The sequence below is a fragment of the Coturnix japonica genome, chromosome 3 (genome assembly GCF_001577835.2).
Source record: "Coturnix japonica isolate 7356 chromosome 3, Coturnix japonica 2.1, whole genome shotgun sequence".
NCBI lineage: Eukaryota > Metazoa > Chordata > Aves > Galliformes > Phasianidae > Coturnix > Coturnix japonica.
The window spans coordinates 80,932,708-80,955,463 of NC_029518.1; the positions used below are offsets into that span (position 1 = coordinate 80,932,708).

General features: G+C 36.5%; 2 protein-coding genes across 4 annotated transcripts in view; one reads left to right on the forward strand and one right to left on the reverse strand.

Annotated features, from left to right (window-relative positions):
- MCPH1 (microcephalin 1) overlaps positions 1–22,756 on the reverse strand; it is a 108,779-nt gene that overhangs the window by 36,184 nt on the left and 49,839 nt on the right. The gene's annotated exons all lie outside the window — the stretch shown is intronic.
- ANGPT2 (angiopoietin 2) overlaps positions 1–22,756 on the forward strand; it is a 40,321-nt gene that overhangs the window by 3,005 nt on the left and 14,560 nt on the right. For 2 of the 3 annotated variants that reach the window (XM_015859296.2, XM_015859295.2), the window contains exons 2-3: positions 19,312–19,467; positions 22,232–22,353. In XM_015859296.2, the coding sequence (XP_015714782.1) occupies positions 19,312–19,467; positions 22,232–22,353 (278 nt within the window). The remainder of the gene's footprint in view (positions 1–19,311; positions 19,468–22,231; positions 22,354–22,756) is intronic. The other variant, XM_015859297.2, reaches the window with a different exon arrangement.

Here is a 22,756-nt window from a genome sequence, read left to right on the forward strand (position 1 = left end):
ATGAGATACAAGACTGAAAGTTTTAAGTATAGTCACGTACACTGGGCATTATCCTTGAGAACTTCTTAGTATTATAATAGTAATACTAATAGTCTCGTGCGGGTTGGAAGGGACCTTAGAGATCATCGAGTCCAACCCCCGGGATTCGAGCTGCAGAGTGGCACTTCTACCACTTGCGCCACAGGGGATTCGAACACCCATGCCCCGATGTTGCAACGCGGCACTTCTACCACTGCGCCACCGGGGCACACAATATATTCTTTATATATAAATAACATTGGGTTTTCAAATATTCCCAGAAGACAGATGATTCCCGTAAGGTCCACACTTAAACAAATCTCTATCCAAATTAATGGCAGTTCCGTCATTTGGAAACATGACAGTTCCACTGAATAAACTGTATTTTTTTCAGGTATTAGGGTACTGAAATAACACGATGCTTACTTGAATTTACTTCTTAGTACATAAACTAGATCCTGCTTTAGACCAGGAGGATGTAGGAATCTGTCCAAAGCAATAGAATGCAAGTGGATCATTTATTATTTTTTTTCCTTTTAGAAACAGTCAAAAACAATTTATGATGAAACTGATAATAGCACATGGAATATAGGTAATTTATCTTTTAGCACATCGTCAAGTCAATAGACGAAAACTAAAATCTGTGCCAGGAGTCAGCAGTAATCCTAAAACTAGAATTTTACCATGAACCATCCTAGACGGGGGATACTTTGCTGACAGAGATGCAGTATCTTTGGGTACTCTGAACTGATCTTTGCTTTTTCTTACCCTGGAAGCTAGAAAGCCTTTGTCATTTTGAAACATGCTTCTTCTCTAGGGAAAACAAATTCCGACGTTTTAAGATGTATGGGAATAGATATGTTTAACATTTTATGAATAAGAACCAATGAATGGTTATAATTATTGCAATACTTGTACAGAAGTTCATATCTCAAATATGAAAAAGATATTCTGACATGCATCGTCCAAAAAACATCTGCATGCAATAGATAAGGACAAATATATGTAAAGCACTGGATTTTGAAATACGCAAGAGATGTTTCTGACTCTGAATCAAGGGCTGCATTCCATTCTTAAGTGATGCATCTGTTTTCACTTACATGTGAAAAGTGCTTGTTTCTGTATATCAACTATGTATTTGCTAAGCAAGAGCACTGGCATGACTGAAAAAGAAAATACTGTTTTACTTTGAGAATAGTACATATTACCGGATAAAGTTTCCAGGCTACTTTAGATGATCTGACTCTGCAGTTTACTGTTGCATCTCCTGAAGGTAAATTCTTGTGAAAAGATTTGAAATTTTTCTTGCATGTGTTTAAAAACTGGTGTAAAGACTGTTTCTGTGTCATTCCACAAATACCAGATTGATGAAACAGGTATGAAAATGTACAAAACCATTGAAGAGAAGCAGAGATTTTCTTGTGTAGGTCTACAAGAAAAAAATGGAACTTGAAAACTCATAATCTTCAAGATGTGATTAGAAAAAAATATGGTAGACAGATGCTTGTTTTACTGAACCAGTCTCTTATTAGCATTCAAAGTAGATTTTCAAGTGCTCTGTTTGTTATCAATATGGTCACCACCTTTGGCTGGTCCAGATAGCAAATTGGAAGACATCATTAATTATTGACAGTAAGTGTTGTTTTGTTTTCTGCTCCTTCAAGTGCACGTATAGGAAATAAACCTGGAGATGCTTGAGTTGACAGTCCTTTGTGTGCATAACCAATAAATACACTGCAAAGCTCAACAGTACAACCTCTCTCTAGAATGTTGTAGAACCTCCTGCAGAGACTGAATTCCACAGCAGTATTTATTTTACAGACAGTTAACTTATTAGTGCTCCCTCTTTGTTGTTCATCTTGAATTAATTCAGCAACATGCCCCCCCTTCAAGTCTACCAAGAAAAACAACTATTACCTTTTCCTTGATTCCTTCCTGAGCAGAAGAAGCAAACTGTGACAAAGGGATTGCCTAGAACTGAATTTTGCCTAAGAGACACAGATGACCATTTCTAACCTTCAAAATAGGAATATCAGTACCTCCGGTGACTCTATTTTATTCTCATTCTCACTCTGCAGCATTTGTGTTTTTGAAAATATACCACATTCTACATTTTTCAGTTCACAAAACTTTTGACAGTAAGCCAAAGGAACTCAGTAAATCACTAATTATTTTGTATCTTTTTAATATAATTTAATGTAAGGAACTGCTGCTGCACCTATTGTTAATGGGATTTAGCTTTGGCTGAAATGCAGGAGCAGGGCAGCGTAAGCCTTTCTGCACCAGTATGTCCATTATAGGGACAGACATGCAAAACACTGCCAGCTGATTTAGAAGATATTCTCTCCAGCCTTAGATTACGGTCTGAGGCAGAGAGGTGCCACTCTCTGATCCTTCTCTGGATTTTAGCAAACCCAGAATTTTGTCAGATGACTCAGACTATCTTAATTATCTCCCTAGAGTATGTTCAGTCTGTCTTCTGAGCCTGGAAGAAAAGCAAGAGGAATGGAAAAGTGGAAATTCCCCTTAAAGAGGCAGATTTATCAGTACTGCTGAAGAAGCTGCAAAAGCTAGCGTGCTGCACAGCCCTTATCCTGGCATGCAGCTTTGGAATAAAGTTTAGAAACCTCAGTATCTAGAGACAGTAGGTGGATAGTAGAAGCGTGGAGCATGCTACAGAGATGATAGAAAATATACCAATCAACATTACACATCCCATTTGTTACAGCAGCTCAGGAGTGATAATTGAATCAGGACCGATGGCCTTTCCCTTGAGTTTGGTGTTCCCATTCCCACATCCTGACAGAATGGAACAAAAGATGCAAGTTGCTCTTCAGAGAATAAGGGTTCTGGCAGCCAGTTAGCAGTAGGAGGGTTATGGATGGGAGTCTTACGGATACCAGGACAAACTGTAGATTTTCTTAAGCACTCAGGGAAAATGGGAGAAAGATGGCACTTGAATGAAAAAAAATACACTCTGCATATACTAGTATATGAAATGAGGATATCGCACTGAGAAAATATGTTGGCAGTCAAAACGCACCCGAGTAAATCTCTCACTGGTAATAACAGCTAAACCACTGAAAAAAACAGTTTGTCAGTGCACTATAAATATCAGTGTGACCTTCAAGAAAAAGGGAATTTCTATGGGACTGAGTGAGAAGCTTTAGGATAAGCACACACATTTTTGCCTGCCATTTTAGTATCTGAATTTCTCAAAGTAACAAAACATAAATTACAGGTGAAAAAATAATAGGAGGATCAGATAATTTGGCAGGGTTAAATATCTGGAAAAAAACCAGAGGTATGGCACTGTAATTTAATACTCAGAAATGCCTTAGAGATATGGCACATTCCACAGTGGAACAAATTATACCAAATAACCTCACACATACCAAAAAAGTGAAAGAGCACTTTACAACTGGAAATACTGTGATCACTTCATTTCCTTTAGCAGGTGTATCTCTAGGAAATGGAGCAGAGGAAAAAGACTCACGCTTTTTCTGTACAATTCAACTACTGTTTGGTGAATCTAAAGTCTGTTTCAAGCTTAGTGGAAATGTCACAGAATTCCCCAAGTTACAAAATCCAGATTCATACTTCATGAGAAAAAAGGAATTGCTTACCTAAATAGTCTTGCAAACACTCAGTGTGTTGGTTTTCAAGCTGCCTAGAAAAATACGGTTATATGCTTAAGTTAAAAAAAAATAAAGTGCTCACTACGTTTTCCAGGCCAAATGATTACTGGAAATCATATTAGTTTTCATCTGTCAGTGCAGCCGGTTAACTAACCCTAAAGCTGAGATGATGGTTATGAAGCTCAGGAAATGCATTCTGCAGTTTGCATGATGAAGAGGCTGGCTGTCCTCATTTCAACTTCTGGAAAGAGAGAGGGAAGCTACAGGAACTTTCATGTTGTCTTTATACTGCCCATACCAACCTTAATTACTTTATCTAATAATCTTCCAAGGGCTTATTGAGGTCATAAGAAGGCCTTGCTGCTTAAAAATGAGATACTGACAGAATACACAACCTTCTCTCCGTTGACTCCTGTTAGTAAAAACATGGAAATCTAGCATCCTTCACAGAATAACGTAATCCACAGATTCTGTAAGGAGAGAATCATTTCTCTCTCTAGATGAGTGAATACTCCACAGTTCTTGCGTGCCATCAACTTTCTCTACAATCAAGCTGTCTCCAGAGATTCCTGTCAACCCCAATCATCTAGTATTTTAACTTTGCCCCAAAACTGTAATATTTTCAGTTTTGTATTGGTATTCAGGCCTTTAGAAAAAAACCAAAAAAAAACCAAAAAAAAACCACTATATAGGGTATCATCTGGGGAGCAATATTTCAACTTTTTGTCATCAACTCTGGTCAGATTCAAATCAGCGTTTTGTGGTAATGTGGCCGAGAGCTTAACAGAGTATTTTGTTGAACAGCTTGCTGCATGATCTAAGTATTACAAGAGGAAATTAAAAAGCTTTGCCAGATACATCACAACTACCTCAATGTTAGCAAGTCAAATTCTTGAAGAGGCATTCCATTTTACACTCTGTAGTGCTTTTTATTAATGTAACTATTGAGATACTGGAGCACTTCTACGGGGACAAGCTGAGAGAGCTGGGGCTGTTCAGCCTGGAGAAGAGAAGGTTTTGAGGTGACTTGATAGCAGACTTTCAGTATCTAAAGGGGAGCTACAGGAAAGAAGCGGACAGAGACTCTAGCGGGGTCTGTGGCAATAGAACAAGACAAAATGGTTTCAAACATAAGGAGGGTAGATTTAGGTTGGATATAAGGAAAAAGACTTTTACAGTGAGAGTGGTGAGGCCCTGGAACAGCTTCCCCAGAGATGTGGTTGATGCCCCACCTCTGGAGACTTTCAAGGCGAGGCTGGATCAGGACCTGGGCAACCTGATCTAGCTGTGGTGGCCCTGTTTATTGCAGGGCTGTTGGACTACATGATCTTAAAATGTCCCTTCCAGCTCTAAGGATTCTATGATTCTACAGTTCTACTGATAGCATTTCAAAAGTGTCCTGAAAGCATATGTGATGACTGGAATCATTTAGTCTAGTTAAAACTAGTGTATTAGAGAATTCTTTCGTGGGACAGCATAATCAATTACACAATTGGTGTCATTTAAGCTACTTCAGAAGCAACACTTCTTTATGCTTTTTGAATAAATTGTTTGTTGAAACCACATGATACACACATAGGCAAATATTTGATCTTTAATTATTACTCCACCTAACAAGACTTTTTGATAGAGAGAAAAACTAAAGTTCTCATATTTGAATAAATTAAAACTGAACCTGTTAAAAACAGTGGGAACTTCTTTAAATCTCTAGTGAAAAAATAACAGCCTGATTGAACAATTTAATAATCTTAGTCCAAACAACAGTCTGTAGACCTGTTCATTTTCACAAAACAGGCATTAAGGGGTCTTTCATCTCATGGATCAGCTTCACTGCTATGCTTTCAGGTCTGCACCTGCCATGTGTGGTCCTGGAAAGAAAAAAAGCTCTTTTGTTCCATTCTGTCAGGGTGTTGGAATGAGGAGACACCCAGTTGAGTGGGAAGTGCGTTTCCTGGGCAGTAGCCACAGCCCTTACCCCTAGCAGCTCCCCAGCCCCCACAGGTGCTACCTGACGTCAGTACGCCAGATGGAAGTCTTTCATCTTATGACCTGATGTGTAGTCTTGTCCTGAGGCATTTGAGTGTGCTGAGAGGTTTAATTTTGATAGCTATCACCTAAAAAACATCTTTGTTTTGTCTTCCTCTGAAGAACTTGTATGGATCACACTGAGACACTTCATTTACTTCCTGCAGGTCCTTCGAACACAAACAATGTTTTGTACAATTGCTTTTCTTTGAAACAATTTTCCTCCCCATTTCCCATTCACAAGAGGTAAACGCTTGCAAGATCCTAGCTCGAATCAAAAGATTCAATGTGAAATACAAAGCAGCTCTTTCAAGACGACGTGCCACTTATTCATGAGCAATAGCCTACTTTTACACTTCACCAGCCACCAACTGGCCATCTACCTCAGCTGTGCGAAAGTCATCATCGGAATATCACAAACACTCCAGATCACATGTAAAATACATGTAACAGTGGCAGAGGTGTTTACCATACTGTTCTGTTACATTAACAGAGAACCTATCCATTGCAAACATTTAATATTCAATAAAATTCCCCGGTGAAGACTTACGGAAAAAAAATCCACTGTTTTGCTTTCTTTTTTCTTCTTCGGAAACAAACAAACAAACGAAACCAACCCACAATGGGCTATAAACGGGGTAATGCAGCTATTCAAAGGTAACGCCAACCTGCATCTTTTTTTAATACAACTTTAACTAAATTGGTCTAGTAGGAAAGAGCTGGCTTAAGTAAGTGAGTTATAACAGGCAAAATCTTAGATTTCTTTATACTTTTAAGGAAATGGCTTTTTTTTTTTTTTTAATTTAAAAAAGGTCTACATTTCCTTGGATGAGGTTCAGACTTTGACCTCATATTAACTATTGCTGTGTTTTTCACTTATGTCAAACTTCCATCGTGATGCCGCATTTTCTGTCTCATATAATGATTACCAGCAAAGTGGTAGCAATTTAAAAAATGCACAGAAAAAACACCCAACAACTCAACACAATATCAACCAGCTGATCAACAAACAAGAGACAAATCCAACTTAATGTGACTGTTACTAGAGCCTTAATGGGAATGCTTTGTGAAAACTACCCTGACGTGATGAAACGAAGTCCAAGTAATGAGAGGGTAAACCTCAGCACTAATAACCTAACCCTTAGGAGAGCTATAAACTGCAACAAGTATAAACAATCTGACCCCTGCTGAAGACTTACCAAATACAAACAAGGACTCTGACAGAAGAGAATAGGACAAATAGTTAAACTACAGTTTACCAGCAACGGGAGAATGTTTAAATATAGTTTAGTAATATCCTTTTTTTTTTTTTTTTTCCTGACACTTCCATGTTTATTTGATTTACTTGCAGAAGAAACTTATCCGTGTCTTGACATTTTCTTCGTTAGGCTAAACTTGATTATTTTAAGAAGGCTCTGATGACAGCAAACAAAATCCCAGGCATGTAGAAAAGTTCCCACTGATTTTTTAGTGAAACAGATTTCATCTTATGTATCTAAAAATTTGTTTGTATTAAAAGGCAAAATGTTACTTTTTAAACAATTTGAAGTTGCTAATGGAATAAAACAGCAAATCAAACACAGGCTCTAAGTCTTTTTTTCACGTAGACTAACTAGTAAGGATACCAACAGGAATGCAATGGTGATGAGTTTAATCACAAGGAAATGCACATCTTCATTTTCTTGTCCCTCTGAAATCACTGTGGGAATAAAGCTTCCTAAGAGGCTAATCCAGTCAAGTTCTTCATTTTCCCCAGTGGGTTTCCCTCCAGCTGCACCATGTGAGCCAATTAGACAATTCATCTCTTCCAGCTCTTTCGTAACTCATTGTCTTTATGAATTCCCAGTTGCCTTTCACATCCCTGACACAAAAAATTTTGCACTTACTCAGATTTGAATCCTTTTTTTTCTCTTTTTTTCCCCCCTTTTGTCTCTTTAAAGCCATTCATCTTCCTGACTGGACAGTCTGAATTCCCTTTTCACTATGTTTTAAATTCTGGAGTGTTTTGTTTTCACTGTTAAATTTATTTGCAACTCTCACCTACATGCGTACTCCTCTGGTTAAGAGGCCACACATAGCATCAACGGTCTTGTACTTTTTCCACTGCTGTATCTGCTTGGTCATCTTCAGAGCAGTCTTGCATCCAAGAAAGTCTCCTGAAAGTGCCATTAAAAGTCTCCCTCTTCAATGGGCCGCCCCAGGCAGACATCTTCCTCTCATGTAATACCCAGCCTAAAGTGCATACTTTGGTTCTCTGCCATTTTTGCTGAAAGCTGCTCCCCTTCTGTTACAATCAATAGCAATAGAACTGTTTGTTTAGCTAGGGATCTGGCTCCTGTTTCTGGTCTTCATTGAAAGGCCCCAAGAGGTGGCTGTCTGGCTCTAGGCTTTCAGAAGCACTGACTGGAACTCAGCTCAAGAGGTGACCTTCCATCACTAATTGAGCACTCTGCAGGGCACTAAGGACAAAGAGGAAGTTTTCTTCTCGGTGCTGTTCCAATAAACTAAACTGCTTACTTTCAAATAGATAAACCAAGCTATTGAGGCAAAAACAAATATATATATTTTTTTATTTATTGGGATTACATCATTTAAAATATTTTTTTTCTGAAGCATGTATGTTACACACTACATTTTGCTTCTGCAATATACTGCCTATAAGCACTGATCTTTTTTCCAAATATTTGTGTTTGACCACTCTTAACACAGGAGCTTCCTGTTTTATCTTTCAAGCACGGAATTCCTCAGAAGCTTTTGCTTTCAAGACTCTTAACTGCGCTAACAGAACAACAACGGCAAATAAATAAGTACCATTAGAGCAGAATAAACCAAGATGTTCAGGTTTTGAACTAAGTGGAGGTGAGCACCTGAGCTTCCCTTCAGGCAGAACTCTATGCTACCATAGTCAGTCAAGTCCATTTTGGTTCTGGAGTCCTGCTTCCCTGACCCAGTAACTCAGCAATGGCAGGGAAATTCTCAGACAGCTCAGGTCTGGTAAATAAGGAGTTTATAGGCTCAGGAAGAAATTTTATCAATTTTTTAGATATAGCAGCATACCCTGACCATGTAGTGTATTAGCAATCGAAGCAATGGAGAGGGAAGATTTTTTGCTTCTTTGTCCTGCCTGTCTCAGAGATGCAAAATGGCTTACAAATGGAACCATGTGAGATGAAGGTTTTCCCTTTTTGGAAAATATACGGGAAAATCAGCCTGTGAATTCTCTGTGGGGAAAATCAGTCCTTCAAAACTGAAATCAGCAGCTGATCTTCAAGTCTGGAACATTTGAAAACTGGCGTGTCTTCAGCTCAAATGAATGATTCTCTCTTATTAGCATCATCAGGGCATCTTCAGAGAACCTTCCAAAACCTCCTTAAACTTTATTTGGCATTCTATATACTACAGAGTCTAAAAATTTCTCAAAGTGCTTTCAGTTTCCTCTATCTGTGAAATAAAAAAAATAAAAAATAAAAAAAAAGATCTAATGATTTTTCATGCTGAAAGGTGTTCTCTTTGAAAAAGGAGACACCCAGTTTTATAGCTTACAAAAGGGACTAATTGTATTCCACAGCTTCCTAACTAGTTTGATCCTTGAACTCCGAATCATTCTTCCTCCTGGTTGGAAGTGGAATGCAAGACGACTGCTTCCCTAGAAAGCAATGCTGAGAATGAGCTGTGAATGCCTAGCTCTCATTCACTTCCCCAGTAGCAGAGTTTGAAGAAGAGGAATTTGCTTCATGTTTCCTCAGAAAACTGTTGTATCACACCACGATCTCTTCTGTAAAATAAGCTGTTTTGATGAAAGGGGAATTCATAACAGGCTTCATTTGATATTGTAAATTGAGAGAAAAAGTAGTTTCTTATTAAGGAACCTCTGTACCAGATACAAAATGCCTAAAAATATTCTAAAGTACATAAAGCTGCGTAGCTTTGCTTTTCATAAAGCAAAAAGTCTTTGCTTACTTGATTTTCATAAAGTCTCTTCAGCATACCTAATAGAAAGTTCATTTTCTGCTGCCTGTGGAACGGAATGGAAAAAAATACAAAAATGAAAAAGCACTACTTCAGCTCCGGGATAGCACCTGTGTTTACCCAAATTTGTATTTTCTAGGCCAGAATTTCATCTTCACACCAGTCTGGAAGTCTTGATTCACTGAGAGTACCATGCAAATGCAACACACAGCTGAAAACTTGTAGAGTTTTCTCTCAAAAGTTTGAATATTTAATTTGTGAAGTTTGAAGTTATAGTTCAGTGCTATAAGCCAGTATTAAAAAAATTTAGTATGGGTTGGCAATAAGTCTTAAACAGTTCGTAAATAAGGAATCTTGCTCCCGAATTGTTGTGGCTTGTTACACATAATGAGGAATATTTATATTCATTTCAGTGAATGGCAGAAGCATCACTGGCTTCATGCCTTCCTGGCTTCAGTGCTACTGAACTTCGGCAAAATGCCATTCATGACTCAGACTATTTATTTATTTCTTCTTTATTTTTAGACTAGTGGGAACTTTATGAATTCCTTCCCTGATTTCTAAAAGAAATATCATTTAGCTGTGATCTTGAAGAACAGTGATTCAGAATCTTAGATTACTGCCCTGATGACCATCTGTAAATCTTCATGAGAATGGTTAATCACCAAATAGTTGGGGTTAGGTCTGAAGAAACTGTTGTTAAATTTTACTTCAAAATTATTTCTTTACCTGCAAAGAAATTCAGATTATTAAAAGATTTGTCCAGATGAATACATAGTTTCTATTAGCAACATTTTTTTGAATCCACAATATGTTCGTGATTTTATTTACATTTGGTACAAAATGCTTATCTATGTGCCATAAAACATGTATGCTTCACTGGTAGTACAAAGCACCTAATGTCATCCTCCAAGTTACAAACTACCTGAAAACAAATCTACAGTTAAGAGAGCAGTAGTGAGGCATCAGCTGTGCAAAGCAGGATCAGGGTATGGAGTCTTGGGAGCTCAACTTCTGAAAGCTGGACTTGATGATCATCATCTCTTGCCCAGGTGGCCAAGAGGGCCAACAGCATCCTGGCCTGTATAAGAAATAGTGTGACCAGTAGGAGTAGAGAGGTGATCATCCCCCTGTACTCAGCACTGGTGTGGCCACATCTTGAGTACTGTGTTCAGTTTTGGGCTCCTCATTACAAGAAAGACATTGAGGCCCTGGAACGTGTCCACAGAAGGGCAATGAAACTGGTGAGGGGTCTGGAGCACAAGTCCTATGGGAAGCAGCTCAGAGAGCTGGGATCATTTAGCCTGGAGAAGAGGAGGCTCAGGGGAGACCTCATTACACTCTACAACTTCCTGAAGGGAGGCTGTGATGAGGAAGGGCTTGGCCTCTTCTCCCACGCAACAAACAGAACCCGAGGAAATGGCTGCAAGTTGTACCAGAGGAGGTTTAGATTAGACATAAGAAAGAACTTTTTCTCTCAGAGAGTGGTCAGGCACTGGAATGGCTGCCCAGGGAGGCGGTGGAGTCGCCATCCCTGGCAGTGTTCAAGAGGCACCTGGATGAGGAGCTACAGGATCTGGTTTAGTGGTTCTCTGTAGCTACGGTAATGGGAAGACGGTTGGACTGGATGATCTTGTAGGTCCTTTCCAACCTTGTGATTCCATGATTCTGTGATATGATGATTATTACCCTTTCAACTTGGGGTATTCTATGATTTTAAGTTTACCCTTGGGGTAGTTTCAGATCTCAGTGCCTCTTCCCTTTCTCCCCTTTCCCTAGATACTTTTTTTTTTTTTTTTTTTTTTGAGGTCATGATTTCAATTGTGGCTGTTGTAGTTATTTCAAAATATGCAGTAGAATGTATGATTATGCTGTAATACCCTTCACTGTTTGGTACAAAATACTTTCAGTCAAGAATACATAATAAAAGTAATTCTCTATTGAGATTTGTGGAGATGATAGAGGCCCTTCATGCATTTAGTCTTTTACTATATTAATGAAATATTTATTTTTTATTCAAGTAATTATTCCCAAAGAAAGTTGGATTTTTTACGCTTTGATGGAAAATATAAATGCTTGATAAACACCTCACCCTATATAAAATATATTCTTGCATCTGATTAACTTAATAAGTCCATAAATGGCATTAACAGAATCATCTCTGCATATAATTTATTTCTATTCTAAGAGTTAGCATTTAAATCTTTTGTATTTTATTTACACAGTTTTAATTTTAATTTTTTTCTAATAAATCACAGTTCACGTTCAGCTAGTAATCATTTATGATGTTACTTTCACCTTCTGTCTGCTGACAGGAAAATGAGATAAGAGAAAAATCTTAGCTGGAGGTCTGGAGAGGCTGACATGCTCAATGGAGCATGTAAAAAGCTAATACCAAAGAGACATCTCAAGCATTCCAATATACATTCCCAAAAGATTTTTGTTTTCCCTCCCCTGAGAAACAGCAAATAGTCCATAGGGACTTCCTGCACTAGGGAAGGAAATGAAATGTCCACTTTCCAGACACAGGAACTTTTTTCTTCTGCAGGGCACTGCTTTCCCCAAAAGTCAGAGGCTACTGAAGTTGATATCTGACTTCTAGAAAACTGTTTCATTTTAATAAAGGCTAATTTAAAATAGCTGAAGATCTGATTGATGTTGATTGATGCAATGCCTTTTAAAATATTTTTCCTTAAGTCTATCAAGATGAGTCTTAGAAGGCACAGTGGTTCCTCTTTTTTTCCCCCCTCTTCCTAACTATAAGCAGTAGCAACATTGATAGATTTTGAAAACAAGTATGAAAGCTGGGACATTTTAGTAGGGATGTAGGACAAATAACAAAAGCTTTTGACACCTCAATATATGTCAAACATTGTTGCTTCAATGCATACTTAAAAAATGGTCTCCTATAATTGCTCGTTGTCCCCTTATCGTCCCATTTTTTTTCCTTAGGTTAGTGCATGCATGCTTAGTTGAACAGTCCAGTGACATAAACGAGAGCCATTTCAAGAACAAGCAAGGAACATGTTTGGAGCATGAAGGCATTGGCCAGCAATCGCCTTTTAGAAGGAACTTCATCAAATGCAGCTGCGCTTCATACATCACACAGAGCAGTTGCTGAGTTTATGTGGCTAAAGATATTTTTCATGCAAGATTTTGCTGATTCAAATGTAGGGCTGCTGAGGTATGAGGTCAGATAAATTTTGACCTCCTTGATATTTCTACTAGCAGGTATGGTATTAGAAAGAATGCATTACAAAAAAAGTAAAGATGATCTTCAGTTTTCATTAGACAGTTTGTAAGAAAGCCCAAAAACATATGCTTTTGGAACTTTCTCAGATCTACAGAGGATGCCCTTCCAAGTAGAAAATTATTTAATTCAGCAACCTGCATTTGATTCAAGGAAAAAAAGATCAGATCTTGATAGATTCTAATGAACACAGGAATTACGCAAATGATCGTGCTGCTCCAGTCATCTACCTGCTTCTTCCAGTGGATACAGCACTGGGTAGAAAGTCATGATTAATACTATCACTCTTTCTGAAAATAAACACTACAATTGACACAATTGGATTATAAACATTAAAAAGAAATCACCAAGCTTTATACAGAAAGACCATTTGTGCCAGTAACAGACAAATTCAATAATATGAAACAAGTGGCTGGTACTATTTCTTCCATAACTATGGGGTGACATTTAGAAAAGAAGGAATATATATTCATATAGCTGAAATTTCTGCCAAGAATTTCATTTGTATAGACTAATCATTTGGCAGCAAAGAGCAAAACTAAGAACTCATTTATAACTTTAATTGAAAAAAAAATAGTAAGTGTCTAGAAAATGTACAAATAATTTACTGATTCTTTGGAAAATCATTCTGTAATGTGGACACAAACTGTATAACAGCAATCGGGAAGGCTCTTCATTTAAATGGCTCTTCACAAACCTCTCCCAACAGTCTGAAAACAAATTTCTGCTAACACATACTCTACATGTTGTCTTTTCTTTCCTGCCAATTTAAAGCTTATAAAAAGTAAGACAGACAACCTTGGCTATAAAAGTAATGTTTTGGAATGTACTCTAATACATCTTTTGGCAGGTTAGCTGAAGTATTTCAAGCAAATTTTAAGATCTTGTATGATCTGAAATCCTGAAGCATGACAACCCCAAATTGATATCCTTAGAGAATTTTGTCTCTCTAAAAATATGTAGCCATAACTATATTTCAAACCTTAAATAAATTTACATTTTATTTCCCAGCTGCTTTTCTAATTTAAGCATATTTTGAAAGACATGCTTTTTTTCCCTCTGTGCTTTCATTTTTTTAAAAATATTTGCTTCTTTCAAGAATACGTGCCAGCCAAAGACTTAACAAAGCATTTAAAATGTTTCATTAAACAAAATCCCATGATGAACCACTGAAAAGCAAAGAATTATCACTGAAATATATATTTGTCACATAATTTTCACAAGTTTCACTTGCATGATCAGAAAAGAATCCCCCACACCAAATCAACAACCATCACCACAACACTATCAAATGTGGATGACTTACATAGGCTCCATCCCTTGGTCACTTCATCACATGACATTCTCTGCAATCACTACACTCTGAATCTCAACTAAAAAGCAATTCTTTCTTTCAGATTAGGTACTGAAAGAGTTTGGGTGTTTTTTTTTGTTGTTTTTTTTTTGTTTTTTTTTTTTGTTTTTTTTTGACTGTACTTACTGATTTTCTGAAGAAAGATACAGCAGTAAGAATCAGCTATTAGGTTTCATCATTTACTACAAAGTAACTGTCACACAGTGAAGGTTAACATGTATTAACTCTAAAGCCTTATAGTTCACTGAATTAAGAAGAAATCAACAACAATCTTTACATAAAGAATTAGTTAGGAAAGGAAACCTGGCAAATAATTCATGGTGACCTTCCAAATTGAAGCAAAATATTGTAGAAGACATACAGCATGAACCAAACTGCCGTGCTCCTAAACTGTTGGACAGGAGCTGGAACATTTCATTCCTGTGCCCTTTCTTCTTGTCAATGACCCAAGCCATTCTCCCTCATTCAGTAATTCTGACCGCGCTACTGCTCATAAAGGAAACAGACTTCTTGGCAGGAGCTGATAAAGAGCACTCTGCAAAGATGCATGCCACAAAGAACTGCTGTCTTTCAAAATAGCTGTGAGTCCTTAGTGTTAGTGGTGAAATTCAGCCACAGCTGCCTTAAGAAAAGCATATATTGCAATATTCTTCCACTCACTTTCAAGAGAGCACAATGGCCTTCCATTTTGAGAGTATGCAATAGCAATATGTGCTGCTTTTGTTAAGAGCAGTGGGAGAGGATCCCACTAATAATTCCTGTATTCATATTAGGAGATGAAAGCAAGCACCTGCCACTAAAACAAATAAATAAAAACAGCCCCTAACAAAACCAAAAAGTGTAGGTGTAAAAACTTTCAATTTCTGCACTTTCATATTGTATGAAGAAGAACTATAAATCAGGAGAGATGAGTGCATACATCTATTCAAAGTTAAGAGATTTTTTCATGATACGTGTATTCAGAGAATGCACAATTTTAGGAAAGGATTAGGGAATATAAAGGAAAGAAAAGGAAGGGTTTATGAAGTTATGCTTTGTAGGATTTTTAGGGAGAAAAAAAGCACTTAATAGATCCATATCACTTCAATGATTCATGTTGCTTTAAATTAGAGTAAATGAGCCAGATAATGAAACTGGCCACAAACATTAAAATAAATCTCTTTTGATGCTCATATTTTGTGCTTCCAAGTACACACTAATACCATATTCCTTAAATTGTCTATTCAACATTTTTCAGTTTGAAAACAGATTTGAAGACAAACTGTTAAGCTTTAGCCAAGAGAATACTTCAGAGGTTTAGCATGCATCACATTCATGATATGTAATTTGGAAAAAACAGATGACAGTGTTTAGATATGTGGCAATAGACTTAAGGATATTCAAATAAGATAAAATACAAAGATGCAGATCTGTGTACCTAAACAAGACTGCTTTGTAAAGTTGAAAGCACAGTGACAAAGGATTTAAAATCTTGCAACCAGAACTGCCAGATGCCTTAAACTGTAATCAAAGGTTCTGTGTACTGTAATCAGAACAACCTTACAGCTCTGAGCTTTAGCTAGGGAATTGCCTAAGCCTACCTTAACTTGTTTACCTTACCTTTAAGCCCAGAATTAACTCATTTTCTAGTAGTAGGTTTTGGAATAACCCAGTGATAACATTTTTCAAAGAAGCCTTGCAATTCTGTAACCTTATTTGAAGATACAGCCTTGCTCAGATTCTCATTTTGACCTCTGCCTGCAATGAACAGGAAACCAACCTTCAAGAATGAGGTTTAAATATTCACAACTACTTATTGAAATAATTTACTTTCAATGAAGTGGAAAAGAATCAAAGCTCTGATAACTCTGTTGAACTATTTATTGCTTTGTTTCTATTATGGGCTTTTTATTTTTTCCCCCCCTAAATTAAAAAAGACAATGATATTTTCAATACTTTTTCATATCGGAAATGTATGTTGTACTGAAGCAAATCAAATGTATTCTAATTCTGGAGATTTCCCTTCATTTTCATTTAACAGAAGTACATTTATATTAAAGGTCTTTTCCAAGATGTCCATAATGACATCCAACTGTGTAGTTTCAGTTTCTAAAGTTAATCATGGCTCAAACTGTTTAATCCCCATGTTGCAGCACCTTCAGATGAGACATATTAATTGTTCTCAGTCTTTATGAAGCACCATCTAACTTTGGTGAGGAATTATATATTTTTATCTAAAAGCCTTCATATTCTTGTACAACTCATTAAACTACGTTGCACTAAAAATTGGTTTGCTTTAGTATTAAAATTATCACTATAATGTAATGTACTCAGGTTTAAAATTCTACCATATTTGATCAAACTAGATGTGTCTCTGGCAGGGCGGCTTTTGAAAATGAGGAATATTTAGGAGTAAAAGGAAAACAGGGAAGAACTTGAACTGCCATAGTATGATGAAAACTGAAGATAGCCACATTAAATTATCATGCTCCAAATCAGTTGATGGTACCCTGAGTTTTAGCATTCAAAAGTGTTGTAATAAAAGAACACCTAGCATTGCCTAAAGGCCACTTGTAAAATGCTAACTACTCAACCCTTGTAGTATAGCTGGGTGGTAAATGCAGCAGCTTTTTAACAGATATGGGTCAAAGCTTGTGCCAAGTCAGAAATTTCTGTTGTGCATTGCAGTTCACTAGAGTTTAGAGAATGGAGTGAACAAACAAATAGTGTTTTATAAGCCTGGTCATATTGGACAAAAACAAAATAATGTTGAATTTAAAGGAAGCATACATGCTACCTATTTGTTATTTACTAGCATCTTCTTTGTAACAACATGTTCTCTTGTTCAAATGATGTTAGAGTGATCTTATGTGTCATCCCTGAAGAAAAAGAGCTGTAAACTCAGTGTTTAGGCACTTATTTTTGTCAGTACAACAGCATCCAAAGTCAAATTTTAGTTGTATTAAAATGTAAAGGAAATAACTCAGTATTCAGTAACTATACTATACTATGAAAAAGTTTACTTAAAGATCTAGCTCCAAGAAATGATCAACAAGAGCAGTATTTATTTCATGAATAATGGATACAGGTAAGCTATCAAGCTGGCTCATTTTTAGGATATCAGAGAGACAGGAGTTCAAAAAGGAATCCATTTCTCCATGTTCCCCCAGACTCAATCTTCCCTATCACCTTCCCGCCTCAAAGAACTCTTGCAATGTGTTGCACAGACAACAAAATCCATACCAAGACATTTGAAAGCCAAATCTGTTATTCAGCCTTGTATTAAGTGATTATGGTTAACAGCAGTGCATACATGGATTACTTTGCAACTTGTCTTAGATTGAGTGTCCCCAGAAAGCACTAAAGGATAGACAAAAAAATGACCCTTCAGCAAATGGGATTCTTAAAATTACTGTTTTGAAATACTTCTGCTTACTTCAACTCCAGTAAGTTGCAAATTTTAACTTCAGCTACTTTTTTTAAACTTGTTTACAGATCTCATATCTTGTCAGAAATTATTTTTTAATTTTTCTCACACAGATTTACAATTCCCACATTTTAAAAGGATACTTTGTGATTTCCACAGCTACCACAGTCCCTATTTGGTGGATTTGTCTGCCAAAATTGCTCATTTTTACCAGCAAGGTTTCATTTCCTTGTTTTTTTTTAAAGACAGATTTTACTTTGAGTGTAGGCATATGAATGTAGATTCAGATTTCCTAATGCTTTTAAGAATATATTCACTAGATTCTGAAGAAAAAGCACTGAATCCCTAGAAGTAAAGCCCATAATTCAGAAAAGCTAACTAGAATGATATTGTGAAAAAGAATTTGTTTCTTACAGCTGTAGCCTAACTCACAGAATCACAGAATCACCAAGGTTGGAAAAGACCTAAAAGATCATCCAGTCCAACCTATTACCAATAGCTCCCACTAAAACATGTCCCTCAACACAACATCCAGGGCTGGTGACTCCACCACATCCCTGGGCAGTCCATTCCAATGCCTGACCACCCTTTCTGAGAAGTAATACTTCCTTATGTCCAGCCTGAATCTCCCCTGCTGCAGCTTGAAACCATCCCCTCTGAATGAAACTCCTGACAAAGAGAAGTAATTTAGGCTCATAGCTCTGAACATTTGTAGTAGCAGAAATATGGGATCACTGATATTTCAGGTAGAAGCTTAATTCTAGAAATTTCCTGTCAACAGCAATTAAAAAAATAAATAGATTAGATAGCCTGTATTTTGAACAGAGTTTAAAGATAAGGAAATGACTCATTAATGGATTATGAAATATTTGCAGAGTTATCAAGAACATGATTTTAAAGAAGCATGGAGAAAAATGAGATTGTTTTGGATAACCCAGACATATGGGAAGAAAGATTTCATGAAATGCTAACTGAAATTCCTCCTTGCTTTCTTTGAAAGCAACATATTCCTCTATAAAGTGACTACCAAAAACCTCATTAGTTTAGTCATTGAAATAACTTTGGAATCAAGTATTTTAGACAGTTTTTACATTCCAAAATAATAAGCATTTAAAGTATTTATGGGTTTTCCTACTGTTTCATGTCTTTATTTGAAAGTTTCTGTGATAAAAATACGCACATCAGTGTTAAATGACATTCGACCCCTTCTCTGACATCAAGTTGGGTGATGAAAAATGCTCTTGAAAATATTTGAGTCTGGATACAGGAAGATGACTAAACTGCAAAGCTTTTGTCTTCTAAAAAATTCCCATCGCTGCCAAAGCTGGTGAAGCTACTCTGGTGGTTACAATGGTGGGAGCACTACCATAAAAGAAGTTCCCAGTGTCTGCAAGCATTCTCACCGCTGAGTTCTAGCTACCTTCAGCAAATCTGTGTTCCTGCCTTTAGAAAATAGATGGTCACACATTCCTTGTCATCTTTGCCCTTCCTCTGGCAGAGCTTAATGTTGGGAAGCTTCACAGAAATGTAAAACAGACAAGGACAAAAAACAAATTTGTTTAGCAAGGCAGACAGCAGGCTTACTGTACTACCACCCCCCTTCCAACATTTAAAGAATGCAACTATCTTCTTTTTTTCCTTTCCCATGTAGCTTGAGAATTACATCCAAGACAGTATGAAGAAAGAAATGGTAGAGATCCAGCAAACTGCAGTGCAGAACCAGACTGCAGTAATGATTGAAATAGGCACAAACTTACTAAATCAAACAGCTGAGCAGACCCGCAAATTAACAGATGTTGAAGCACAAGTAAGTAAAGATTTCAAACTAAAAATGCTTCTGCTCCCCAAACTCCTGTAACGACATTTAACACAGTTTAGTGTTACACTATGCAGTTCAACAATTGGAAGTCAATCATTATGTAAAAATGAAAGTATCCTGTATGGATACATGTTTGTCTTTACATGTGCAAATACTGATTTGTGTTGGAGCATCACCACTGTGGTTCAATTGTCTGGACTAACAGGTTATTATTACTGGGTATTTTTGGTTATTGCCAGACTCTGGGCTTGTAACTGTGCCAAAGGAGCCTCAGATCCATTCTAACATTGTTTTTCTGATCCTCTGAAAATCATAATCACACTCCAATATAAGGTCCTTCTTTTCCCAGTGCAAGCACCTGTACCTCTGTTACTTCTCCTATGTCCTAACAGTAATAAGATAAGATACACACATCACAGAGAGAGATATGTGTGGAGTTGTTGATGCAGTTGTCCAGGTAGCTCGGAAAAGCCCACAGCTTAGGAATCATAGAATAGTAGAATGGTCTGGGCTGGAAAAGACCTCAAAGATCATCTAGTTTCAATCCACCAGGCTGCTCAGTGCCACATCCAGCCTGGCCTTGAATGCATCCAGGGGCAGGGCATCCACAACCTCCTTGGCTGGGCAACCTGTTCCAGGAAACTTTTGTGCAGATGCAGAGTCAGCGCTGACATGAGCAGGGAGCTGGAGGGAAATCTGTAGGGAATATGTCTTCCTTAATGTTGCTGGTGATAAAAGTGATTTTTGACATTTGTTTGTGCCATCCACAATCCATTAGAGTAGCCATATATATTTTTTTTCTCTTCAAAAATGTTCTAATCTTAAACCTCAAAGCATCTCTTTTCATTGGGCTTTGAAAATATTTAATCTTTTCATTCATATGCCAGGAGTTGGACACGGTGATCCTTGTAGGTCCCATCCAACATGGCATCTTCTATGATTATCATCAACAGCTCTACCCAGCTTAAGAAAAAATAAATATTTGGTAACATGAAAGAGTTCTGTTATGGAAGGATTTGAAGACTGTCTGGCAAGACAGTAGTTACATCCATCTTCAAAGATAATGTTCTTTAAAGTTCTACCATAGGTTTAAGCATACACTTTGGTAACGGTATGCTTTTATACAACTCTTGTTGTATAGCTCTTCAGTACTCACCTCTTACCACCAGATCTTAGCAAACACAGTTCCTTCCCACTCTGCCTTTGTTCCATTTACTAAACTGTTTTGTTTGAATTTTCTTTTGTGTTTTAAAAAAATTCTTATAAATAAAAAATGTGATTTTTAAAGATTTTTTTTTATATTAAAGTAAACCTGCCTACAGCATATTAATCTCTGAACAATTTCAAACAACAAAAACATCGAAAGATTTATCTTCAATTGAAAAGTATTAACTACAATAAGACTTTATGTGAAATAGAATGCAAGTTCTTATTATGTTCTACTTTTAAAGACGAGGACAAATCTAATCAATGCAGAATGTTGTGTATTTGTAGTTTTGCTAACATGGTAGGAAAGTTATGTGTGTGTAAACTCCAGACAAGCGAATACATTGTGTAGCACATAATTTATTATGTAACTAACACATAAAACCCTGTATAATACCTAAAACCCTTGCTAGGCGTTTTACTATCTGTAGAACTCATCCAGTGAGTACAAATATACTTTTAAACCTAACATAAGCCTTTGAGAATTGCTTGATAAACTGTTCATAGTTCACAGATGTGAATTCAACTTTCTTATTGGGAAGCCCAGTATTTTGCACACGATGAGAGAATGTATTTATTCACAGTAATGACTTGATGGAAATTCTTCAGTTATTTTCTGCTTAGAGGAAGAAAATCATCACTGACTTTCCTTCTCTGCTTGGAATTTACTGGTGGCTGGGTGAAGGTCTTAATTAACAACATAAGGAAATTAACCGAACAATTGCTCTCTCAAGGACACTTTTTGGCAATACTTTTCAGTTACAGTTAATTGTGAAATCATGTCCTGAATGACACTTTAACATGAAGGACATGAGCAATCAATTCTTCCTGCCAATGAAAGCCAAATTTTACTGAATTAAAAAAGCTGTTCTAAAACAATGAGAACATATTTCTAGAAAACATGCCTCAAAGTAATGCAGTCCAGGACAAAACAGAAGCACTTTCCATGCTTCCCAATTTCTTCCTTTAATGACACAAATAAATGTAGACAGTAAACAGTCCATATACAAAAGGTGATATTAAAACACAAGGAATTACTTGACAAATGTGGCCTAATGCTAAACACCTTAGAATATAATTTGGGATTAAGGAAAATAGCTAAGAGTGAACTAATGGTTTTAGAGGACTGGGCCAAGATTTCCACTAGTGAGAGATACGCAAATTGTTTTCTTTCTACAATAGGTGGAGAAAACAACTCATTATTTTTTGATTAACAACCTTAACAGTTCCAGTAATGAAAGAAGAGCTTTATAACACAACAGAAGGTTTAACAGTAAAACTAGTGTAAACAGTAACTCTCAATCATTGGTCAAAATGCAGCATATTACTGAAACACTCCCAGTGATAAATGGTAGTGGAACAACAACATAAGTGGAAACCCGTGTATTCTTCTTCATTCTAATTCTGAGATATTTGTACCTAAATTAAATGTTCAGAAGACAACTTTTGCATTATAAGTTTACACACAACTTCACAATATAGAGAAATTACAGTTGGTTTAAAAGATGCATCTTGATTTTCAAATACTTTTATATATTTTATTTAGGTACTAAATCAGACAACCAGACTTGAACTTCAGCTTTTGGAACATTCCCTTTCAACAAATAAACTAGAAAGACAGATTTCTGTTCAGACCAACGAGATAACTAAATTACAAGAAAAAAACAGGTAAGCAGCCTATCAGTTTGATAAAATGATATTCCTTTGTGTACTTTTAGAAGTGCTTATGTGCTTTTACTGGCTTTAGAACTATATTTATTGTGTCTGTTGGTTTTTTTTTAAACCTCAATGTAGAAATTTTTATTTTTTACTGAAACTTTGACAATTTTCAAATTTCTTGTATAAGAAATTGCATAATTTATTTAATGTTTATATAAGTATAATAATTACTATAATACATATTTGAAAAGACTTAACTGATACACTTCAAAAGCTTATGATACAACTGTACTAGATAATATTGTTCATTTATGTACTAATGAGTTCTATAATAAATTAAAGCATACTTGCAACAGGTTTAATACTTTTTACATCAGAATTGTTTCCCAAGGTCCTAATTGTAACCTTTTAT